Source organism: Salvelinus fontinalis, chromosome 38, assembly GCF_029448725.1.
Source record: "Salvelinus fontinalis isolate EN_2023a chromosome 38, ASM2944872v1, whole genome shotgun sequence".
In the NCBI taxonomy this organism is placed as follows: Eukaryota; Metazoa; Chordata; class Actinopteri; order Salmoniformes; family Salmonidae; genus Salvelinus; species Salvelinus fontinalis.
In genome coordinates, this window is record NC_074702.1 from 25,608,536 (window position 1) to 25,619,648 (window position 11,113).

The 11,113-nt window shown below is 42.9% G+C and overlaps 1 protein-coding gene across 1 annotated transcript; it reads left to right on the forward strand.

The window, feature by feature from the left end:
* Positions 1-728: 728 nt before the first annotated feature.
* Positions 729-10,156, forward strand: LOC129837279 (lipolysis-stimulated lipoprotein receptor-like). The gene is made up of 10 exons (XM_055903308.1): positions 729-968; positions 2,347-2,676; positions 2,862-2,981; positions 4,932-5,078; positions 5,677-5,880; positions 6,081-6,140; positions 6,473-6,601; positions 6,930-7,266; positions 7,399-7,873; positions 9,148-10,156. Exons 1-10 carry the CDS (start codon positions 929-931, stop codon positions 9,181-9,183), a joined length of 1,878 nt encoding a protein of 625 aa, XP_055759283.1. The 5' UTR covers positions 729-928; the 3' UTR covers positions 9,184-10,156.
* The last annotated feature ends 957 nt before the right edge of the window (positions 10,157-11,113 follow it).

Genomic DNA, 11,113 nt, shown 5'->3' on the forward strand with positions numbered 1-11,113 from the left:
TTCCACGTTTATTAGCTTTGCAAAGCAAATTAATGTCCAAATCGTGAAAATAAGACCTCTGCAATGTTGTGTGCAATTTTTCTAACATCATGACACTTATCTGGAGTGTGGCTCAAGTGGTTTGAAAGCGCGATTATCCAACCTGAAACTGTCTTTACCTCGGTATCAAAACAATGTGAAACGTGTAGGATACAATCGCTAAGGATATTCAGAGTGAAAACTGTATGTAAAACGAATTTTCTTCAAAGAAAATGCAACAGTTGAAGTCAACAAATCACACTCAAATAGAAATTGAAACCCACAATTGAAAGCCCGGCCAATACTGGCATTTCACGCATAGAGTACATTGCTTATAAACAAACCATCCTCATAAAACAGTGTTTCACTAGGCCATGAGCTTGAGATCACCACATTGCTGCTGTTTAGCGTAGAGGGAAAAGAAAAAAACTAGTTTCGAGCTAGGCCATACCAACTATCGCTCCCGGTAGTTTGAGGTGGAATGGGTGTATCCCAGGTCACGTTCAAATGTAGATTATCAATGCAGAGGGCGATAAACTGTGTAATATATATATTTTTTTACGTATTAAATGTTTTTTTTCAACATATTTCACATTCAAATCCTAGGGCTGGCCATTGGAAACTCATATTAGTTTCCAATGGCCACCCCTAGGATTCGCATCAAACGTCCCCCCATTGTGCCAGAGGCTTGGTAATCTCACCTGTCTGGTCCGCCTTCTACTTGCATACCTACGCTGTGAGACAAAATGTCGGAAGAAGGCCTACCTAGTTAAGAAAAAAACAATACATGGTTGGGGTTCTACAAGGTTTCTAATGGCATTTATGCAGGCCTTTAATTCATTACTATACATGGTTTTTACATTGAGGTTTATAAATTGAGACTTCTCTAAAATATACTCCAGATCGAAAGATGTTCCTGATTTTCGTCGTGACCGTCCTTATGGCAACAGGTAGGGAGAGGAAATGCAATGTTTTTCAAGAAGGGAGGGTCACGGCACAATTTAATCAATAAGTTAGTTACTGATTTGTGTATTTATTAATAAACCTCTTCTTTTAAACAGTTTATATTATCCAATGTTAACTTATTTTGATGTCAAATTCGTAGGGAAAAGTAGCCTTGTGCTCAATTGTATTTTTTTATTTTTTTTACCGTTAGAGGTAACCTGTATCTCTGGAGTTCGTTGTTTTGTCAGGTGTTGATCATCAAATGGCTACATCTGTATTAATTTGAACATGTATGAATGCTATGCATCTGTTGGCATCATGACGTGCCCTAAATACTATGTTTATGTATTTTTTACAGTTTTGTGTAGGCTTTGTAAAATCACCACCGTATAAGCAATATTGAGTGTGTTTCCTATAGAAAGAAAATGTATAAGGTTAATTATAGTCCTATGTATTTTTCAGATAATAATTAGTGGATTTGTGATTCATAAGTTAAATCACAGATTTCCAGTGGTGGACAACAATCTATATTTACATGTCAGAATACAGTAAACTAAGGTTTACTAGACACTTTCATTTTAATGCCTGAATCATAGTCAAAGTCTTTTCTTTTTTACTTTCAGATCAAGTATTCATCATATCATAATATTTTTGACTCCTGACATTTTTTGTGCACACACATAGCCTGGAATAAGGTGAAGGGGTGTGATTTTGATAATATCACATCAATGATACTAGTCAGACTACCTCCCTACTCCAAATATGATATGAAACTGTAGTTCAACAGATTAGTCTATCTAGCAGGAATTCCACAGTGATGCTACCTTTTTGACAATTGAAGAGCGGTGAAGCAATTTTAGCAAGTTGAAGTTTCTGATGGAGCCAAGTAACATCTAATATGTTCATGCCAAATGTTTGTCTGCCTTATACATTTGATACCATTTTACCCCCTACGAAATGTATAATTCAGTCAAAGCTGAACTATTACATCATCTCACTGAGTCTTGACCATGGGGTCAGCATCTAGGGCTAGGCTATTACTCAAATGTAGAGTTTTGTTGATGAAACATGCCCAGCTTAAGGTCTTGGTGACTCATTGCATCTATTCTCTATGATACCAGTTTTTAGTTATGACATATCTTTATGACTGTCACTTACTCTGGATGTGGCAGGAAGCTGACCAGTCTGTATCTTCACTCTCACAGAGCTGCTGAATTACAAATTAGAAAATTTTGCAAATAATGTACTCACGAGAAAAATAAGCGGCCTTCAGTTAACAATAAACACTTTCTTGCACACTGTTATGGTTGGTGAAGATATCTATCTCTACCTGCATGCATTGAGACAAACTATCCTCTTTAAACACTCCTATTCTCTCTCCAGGCTCCACCATGGCCATATCTGTCCAGTGTCCTGTCAAGAGGTACGTGGTCATCCTGTTCCAGCCGGTCACGCTCACCTGCAACTTCCAGACGTCTTCCACGCAGCCGCCCGTCATCACCTGGAGGTACAAGTCCTACTGCAGGGACCCCATCCAGGCAGCCCTGAACCCCAGCAGCGCTGACAACATCCTGTCCCAGAACAACCCTAACTACAACGCCAACATTGAGTGTGCCGACAGCATGCGGACAGTGCGCATCGTGGCCTCCAAGCAGGGCAGTGCTGTCACTCTGGGCGAGGAGTACCAGGGGCGAAAAGTCAGCATCTTGAACAGTGAGTTTGGCTTTTTGTGATTTCAAATGTGATGTGATGTGGGGTGGCGGGCAAGCGCACCAGTCTGTGCGGGTATGTGTGCCTGTCTCTGTCTGCGTGTTACTTCCATTACAAGGCTCCTATATCAGAGTGAGTCTTCTGTTGCCAGTGTCCCCTCCTCAAACCCACCCTACTTGTCTCTTTAGACGCAGACCTGAACCTTGCCCAGACGGCGTGGGGAGACAGCGGCGTGTACGTGTGCTCTGTGGTGTCTTCTCAGGACCTGACAGGGAACAGCGAGGACTACACTGAGCTCATAGTGCTGGGTGAGTGGCTCCTATCCTCACAGACCCTTTTTAGAGCTCTCCTGACCTGCTGTCATCTTCCACCCGTCCACCACCACCCTTCCATCTTCACCAAGTCCTATACCACTGCTCCTCACAGAACTGCTGTCCTATGAGGAACAATCACTCGTTTTCTCTGTGCTAGTTTCCCCTTAGTTCTCTTGGGTTTATTTGTTCAGTTAGCTGGACACCGTGTGGAGCAACACAAAATCTGATAGCAGTAGCAATCAAATGTAAGAGATCTTGAAAATCAAAATCAAAATTTCAGGCAGTTTCACAATTTCCAAATTTACTATTTGACTACGGATTCTGTATAATGAGACTGCACCCATCAAGGCTCAGTGAACTTTCTCCGGAAGGATCCATTACTTTTATTTTGAAGTGATTCATGAATCATGAACCACTTAGCAGGGACTTCCAAGAAGGACAAGTTGTTGAGGGAGACTCAAGAGGGCAAAGGTGTAGTCATTCATTAGAAAGATAGTTGGGCCTTTTTAAGATAATTGTGGCTTTCTTTCTTTCACAAAGAGAAAGTAAAATACCACTGATCTCCTGCCTGAGATTGACTTACTGGTTATTGAAGGTACTTTCCAGTTTGCCCCTTATAATCAGTAGAGCTCAACCCTAGCCTAAGAGCCCTGTTTTTTAGTAAACTAGGTCACTGTTTAGGTTCAGTTTCAGGAGAATGACATTTGGCCTGAACCCTCTTGCAAATACCTCACAGCTTTGAATGAGACAACATGAGGTCAGTGTGGTTAGAAAATATAGAGTCAAAGAAGCAGCCTCCCTTGATAAAGGCTGACAAAATTAAGGTTTTGCTGGTTTGATTTATCAAGCCTGGTTGACTTTAGCAAGCTTGTTGGTGTTTTTATCAAAGTAGTTCGTGCAACGATTTTGGCTGTACTGAATCAAGCCTTTGTCTATTTTTAAACATTACAGCACCTTCAAGGTCTAACTTTAGAATGAGGAACCACATTGCTTAACATCTCAAAATGTGCACTGACAGACAGCTAAAAATCTACCAAAAAACACATTTTTTTACATTGTTTTTTTAGGGAATTCCCCTCACAGCAACTTAAAAAATTGATTATTAACTCTTGAAATATAAAATGAGTTGGTTGCATTGATTAAAAAGTTATATTCAACTGTAACAATTTTTTCTCTCCTTCATGGTCGAGACCACAAAACTCTCTGCAGAACATAACGATAGCCCTAAAGGCTGTGACATTGTTGTAATATGAGGCCACTCAGCACATAACTCTGGTTTGTGTTGGCTCAAACCGCAAATGAACTCTTCAGTCAGACTGCAGCCTATGACATTTATAGGAAATGTGTGGTTGAATATATCCTCTTTCAGTATATTGGCATGTATTGTTTTTCTTTCCCGTGCAGCTAGCTCCCTCATCTGACAGAATGACTCTCTGAACCCATTGTTTGAAAAAAACAGAAACCGAAACCGAAACCTGTGTTATCTGGTTTCTCTGATGTCTGAAATGAACCTTGCGTGTAGATACTCCATTGTTTACTGCTTGTCCTTTTGACTTTTCACACTACACATACTGTAGCCTTGCATACTAGACCGACCATTGGACTAGCCAACCTACAGGTTCTAATACAAATGTATATTTTTCTATACTAGGGCTCTGTTCTCCAGTGTTCTTGATAGACTAGTAAATTGTCACTTTCTTGTCCACATTTTTGAAGAAATTAGCTTTGTCAAGTTGGCTTTTTGAACAATAGAAGTCCTCTACTTCGCAGGTTTAAACAGAGCCAAGGGAAACCTAGAACTGCATGAACAAGTGCTATGTAAATACAGAAATGTTAATATTCAATGTTTCATTTTGACTGAATGGCACACACATTAGCTTGCCTATACATGCATAATTATAAACTCTCTCTCTCACCCCCCCCCTACTCTTTCTCTGTATACAGACTGGTTGTTGGTAGTACTGGTAGTGTTTGGCTTCCTGCTGCTGTTGCTCCTCATAGCAATCTGCTGGTGCCAGTGCTGCCCCCACACCTGCTGCTGCTACATCCGCTGTCCCTGCTGCCCTGAGAAATGCTGCTGCCCTCGGGCATGTAAGTACCACTCTCCACCCCTACTTGTTCCTTTTCCACTTGGCACAGAGCATCCTGCTTCGATGCCACTTTCACATTAGTATGCCCATTCCATTCAACCAAACTCCTTTTTCTCATTCAGTTTCACTTTGTCAGTTTGTGACCCTGGCACTGTTTACCTTTCATTTGCCATTCTCATGTACATATTATTTATACAGTATGTGCTGCTACTCTTATCTTCTTGGGGCTCCCAAGTGGCGCAGCGGTCTAAGGCACTGCATCTCAGTGCTAGAGGAGTCACTACAGACCCTGGTTAGATTCCAGGCAGTATCACAACCAGCCGTGATTGGGAGTCCCATAGATCGGCGCACAATTGACCCAGTGTCGTCCGGGTTAGGGTTTGGTAGGCCGCCATTTGTAAATAACAATTTGTTCTTAACTAACTTGCCTAGTTAAATAAAGGTTAAATAAAATACAATTCATAGAAAGACACAAGGTTTTGCTCATGCACAACACACTGGCAAATGAAGTAAGTCCTCCAGAATATGTATTTATAGTATGCCACCTAACTACAACGTTAATGTGTCGTAACACTGTGAACTCACTCTTCTCAATTCAGTGTACGAAGCAGGCAAGGCAGTGAAGTCAGGCATCCCCAGCCAATACGCCCCCACGCTCTACGCTCCCAGCATGTACGCCCAGCCACCCTACGGAGGGGTCATGCAACAGCCCGGCATACCCATGCTGCCCCTACCCCAGGGGATGGGCGGCCCCCCACTACACCCCAACGGCTACGGACGGGACTACGACGGAGCCAGCTCGGGTAACTACAGCCCCTCTCCAGTTTTAACATGACAATTAGCTTGATAAAAGCAAGGACTTGATGCGTGACTTTTTTCCCCTCCGTTTTGAGTGGACTAATGCTCGTATTGATCTCAGTACTGCACATTTTCGCAGCAATGTGGTTTTCAAAGCTGGGGTGAGGAACCTTTTGATAAATCTGTTTTTGTTTTCTGTTTGTAGTTGGACATGGCTCCCAGGTGCCTTTGCTGCATGACCAGGACAGTGGCGCAGGAGACCAAAGTGAGTGGTTAAAATGCTTACTACAATTCTCAGTCTGTTTGATTATTTGTGATAATACATAAGTCTAACCAGAGCTATAGCTCAGCTCCCGAATCAACTCGGGGGCTGAAAAATGTCAGCATATTTCATCTTTTCACCAGGGTTGGGCCCATTACCATTTCCATTCAGTCAATTCACAAATTAAACTGAAATTCCCATTCAAATTTTCCACATTGCTTTTCAAAGGAATTTTAGTTTACGAAGCAAAAAAAAAATAATGTTTACTTGAAATAGAATTGAGACCAACCCTGCTTGTCACAATCTCTCATGATTTACTCCCTCCTCCTCCTCAGCTCGGAGCGGCTACCGTATCCAGGTGGACCCAGGTGGGAATGCAACGCAGGCCATCTACTACATGGAGAGACAGCTAGCCAACCTGGACCCCACCCGGTCTGGTGATGCCGCTGGGAAGTACAACCGCTGTGAGTCTTACACCTACACATAAACACAGCCATGTCAACTGTACTGTACTGCAGAGTTCAGGGCCTGTAATCAGAGTAGGAGTGCTCTTCTAGGATCAGTTCAATGTTGTGTTTTGTGGGTGTTGTTCAAGTGAAAGGGGGAAGTGTTTGTTCATTTCACACGGAGCCTTCAACTGGCTTCATCAACTTTAATGTGTTGTAATGTTAATGTGATAGGGCTTTTTAACTCTGACTTGCACTTGATATCTCTCTCACTGTCTTTCTTGTGTGTTTCCCCATCCTCTTCCTTTTTCCTTCTCCTCTCCCCCCATCTTTCTTTCTCTCTCAGTGGATGGGGGGATGAGCGAGGTGAGCTCCTTACACGATGACCCACGGGGCCGTGGCGGTGGCCGTTCCCAGGCCCCGCCCCTCGCCACCGTGTACGACCAGGACGAGGCCATGAGCACCATCAGCAGCGTGTCCACGCACGGCCAGCGGGGGCGTGACGAGTACCCGCGGCGAGGAGGTGGGCCCTCCCCCCACATGGGGGCCCACGGACGCGCCCGCTCCATGGACAACCTGGATGATATCGCCCGCCGAGACCGCTACCCCAGAGACACCCGGGATCCCCGCGACGACTATCCTCCCCACCGCCGCGACGGAGGAGGAGCCAGAGACAGGAGAGGGTGAGGTTCTTATTTGGCGCCTCTCTCACTCTTTCTCCTTCTAGTGCATGAGACGTACTTCTCAGAGGTCAAATCTGGGGAAGATAATGATTCAACCCAGTTGTTTACCCACTGTTTTTTTTCTCCCCTCAGCTCGGATGATGACTTTAGCAGCCGCGGCGGCTACGACCGCGGCCGTGACTTTGACGACCGCAGACGGCGCGAGCCCTCCCCTGACGACCGTCGCCGCGGAGGCAGCCCGGTCAGCGGTCTCCAGGGGAGACGCAGCCGTAGCCGTGACGACCTGATGGCCATCGAACGTGATCGGGAGCACGGTGGCGGCCGTGGTGGTGGGCGGGACGCCTACGATGATGGCTTTCTGCGGGAAGCCATGGAGAAGAAGCGTCTAGGCGAGCAGCAGAGGGCGAGGAGCCGCGAGCGCCTGGACAGCGACAGCGAACGCTCAGACCGAGGCAGGGCCCCCCGCGGACCCCCTCCACTTCCCATGTCCCCGCCTTCCAACTACCCCGACCGTCGCTATGACGACAACTACCCACCCCCTCCCCTGCCTCCCTACATTAGCGATGACGAGAGCTTGACGTCCTCCAAGAAGAGCAATCTACGCAAGGTCAGTCAGTCATCACAGGGTTCTGCATATGGGCGTTGAGCATTCAGGGTGCCATTCAAGGCCACAGCATTATTTACTGCATTGCCATAATGCCTCATTGATTGTTTCTTTCATAGAACTACTTTCATCAACATAGTTAAAGGGATACTTCAGGATTTTGGCAATGAAGCCCTTTATAACTACTTCCCCAGAGTCCGATGAACTAGTGGATGCCCTTTTTATGTCTGCGTCTTGCTTGTAGCAAAAGCTAGCATGCTGTTCCCCATAGCACTCCAGTCATTGCGCTGATGCTAGTTAGCATTTGCGTGTGAAAATACCACTAATTTGTTCATACAGGATGCCGAGACATAAAAAGGGTATACACGAGTTTTACCTAAACATCAGACTGTTACCATGGTTATTCCATGGATAATCAGTCAAAGAAGACGCTGTAAAAAAGACGCAATAGTCTCTACAAGCCAGAATGTTGACTAAAATGAATGTCTGTGCTATTGGTCCTTTTGCCTGAAGGTAGTGGAGATCAAATGTCCACAGTGAAGTGTTGTTTACCCAACTTTTTGCGGCGCTGGTAGTTTTATGTTGCATGTATTTTTCCATCTCTTGATGCATTTCACGTGATGCACAATATGTAAAGAACAGCCGAATGTAACCGAACGTTGTCGACCGGAGTGCATTCCCTCACAATCAGCTGGAAGTACTTCTGAAATTTGCCAGCTGATTGCGTGTGACAACTTTCGGTCTGTACTTCGGTTAAGATCAGCCATTGTTGACATATTGTGCAAGTAACATGCAAATTGCATCTTTATTGAAACTACAAAACGATATACAGACTAGCATGCTGAAAGTCAGGTTAATAACAATACTCTGGATATTTTGTGTCAGATTAAGGTAAAGTACGTTCAAATTAAGTTTATTCAGCATTCTGACTTGTGAAGGGACTGTTCCCAAAAATATGTTAGCGACGAGAGAAGAGTCTTCCACTCTCGGATTCGTAGAGGCTACAACGAGTTCCTCTGACTCTTGGGAAGTAGATAAAGAGCTTCATTGCCAAAATCCCGAAGTTTCCCTTTAATGATAGTTACAAAAAAATGGTATAATCATATTTAGCAGAAGGAAATATATATCCAGATCCTAGTTTTGCCAGAATTGTGGTGGTATGTTTTAGCAGGTTTTTCTCATATGTGTGCTTGTTGTCTCTAGACAGTAATGCTTATAGTACAGTACTAGGCCAACTCATCATTCTGTTTGTTTCAACTCCCTTTCTTTTCTGACAGAATGGAGCCGTGAGTCGGGAGATTCTGGTGGTGTGAGACGTTCAATATCCCCCAGCGTAACTGATCTGTCCCTTAACACAATTACTAGTCGTCTATGTCAATAGTACTAATGTTGCAAACTTGCTACCGTGATTTTATTTTCAATACCTAAACTCAGATATCAACATTTGATGCTGGATATTTATGTACAAATGACCTTATTGGGGATAATTTAGTAATTGTGTGCTTCATATTTACTGAAAGCATTGTCAGCCTTATGTCCTCTCAATTATTTTTAATGTACAGAATAGCTCTAACTGAAGAACTAAGTGTAGTGTGTGGTTGAACATACCAAGGCTTAATTAAAGTAGCCTACACTGGAATGGCAGTAGCCAAAGTAAACCAGAATGGTTTTCATTCACTCTTTTTAACCATTCATTTTCACCTTACAGTCATCTTACAGTCATTGTGAGTAACCCGGAGCTTTAAGATTGTAAAGCAAGTATTAATTTGAACTTTTAATTATTTACTGTGAGAAGTCATGAATTTTTTAAATGAAAATGAGATCATGCTGTACATTTGAAATGGAATAGATTTTATTAGGGCGGGAGGTAGTCTAGCGGTTCAGAGCATTCGAACCACTCACCGAAAGGTCGCTGGTTCGAATCGCCGAGCCAACTAAGTAAAAAATCTGCCGATGTGCCCTTGAGCAATGCACTTAACCCTAATTGCTCTGGATAAGAGCCTCTACTAAATGACTAAAATCAAATAATAGCCATTTTATTTTTACATTGTTAATCATCGTATTTAGCATTTTGGATTAGTTTTAACTGTCTGTCCAGCATGTATTTGTCATGAAAAATGTCAGCCATAGACAGGTTATATTTGTTCCTTTTTTCCCTTCTTTTTTTTTTGCTATGAAAAATGTACTTACTGCATTGTTGTACAGTCTACTTGTCATACCCACTGTCCGTACTGTGTTGACTGATTTACAACAAGCATAATTTTACAATAAAGCTTTTTCAAAATGCTTATTTTTTTTTCCCCTATATAAAAATACAGTCTATGGGGCAAACTTCTACTTAAGTCAAACATTCACTTAGTCATGCATTGATGTCAATTGGAAACCGAGTGAAAATTCGAATAGGCTCTGACATGCTATTCTAGGAGGTACCACCGGATGTCACTGTCTTGTTTCTGTGGCATGAAGAAGAGCTGTTCACTGAGGGAGTATCATGCAGGGAATGCTGTATGACATACAGAAGGCACACTAGTATTTAAGTTTTTGTCTTTATGGTATCTACTATTTGGTCACATGAACATCATAAAGATACTTTCTTTCCTATTTCCATAGATTTTACTCTAAAGGCCTTTCCTGTTGCTTGTTCAATCTCCATGTTCAATGTCTGCCAATATGTAGACATGACAGATGTGGTGTAACACTGGGTCTGACTGAATGGTGGCCTCTGTTTATACCTGTTATTGAAATGTGTTCAGGAATTTAATTGTTGCCAAATTTTGCTATGGCAAGTCATGAGGATTGGTACTGTACAAGGTAAGAGCCCAGCTGCCACCTGCTTGGTACATCAGCTCTGCCAGCACACCAGATTTTGCTGTGTCACCCTGCTTTTGGAAAGATCTAATGATATGAAAGCAAATATGCAAACTAAGAGTTATATAGATAATTAGAAACCGTGTGGTTTGAGCCCTTTATGCTGATTGGCTGAAAGTCGTGCTATATATTGAAATGTTTCACAGAGGGCCCAACTATCTTTTAATCAATGTTATTCACTCACTACAACCTGCCTGACTACAATTAAATGTTGTTGCCTATATAAAGACAGTGGTTCATGTTTGACAGATTTATCCTAAGGGTATGAATACATATTAAAAGTAATACAACTGATACAGAATTGTGTTTTTCCTTAGATTTCTTTGATTGATTCACCAATGGAGAGAGAGAGAGAGAGGGAGAAAATGAGAGAGG

Bases quoted from the DNA above. Each gene is read 5' to 3' on its own strand.
- LOC129837279 (XM_055903308.1), top strand. From the start codon at position 929: ATGTTCCTGATTTTCGTCGTGACCGTCCTTATGGCAACAG. The intron at 2,982-4,931 runs GTGAGTGGCTCC...CTCTGTATACAG, and splicing joins CACTGAGCTCATAGTGCTGG to ACTGGTTGTTGGTAGTACTG. The intron at 5,881-6,080 runs GTAACTACAGCC...TTCTGTTTGTAG, and splicing joins CTACGACGGAGCCAGCTCGG to TTGGACATGGCTCCCAGGTG.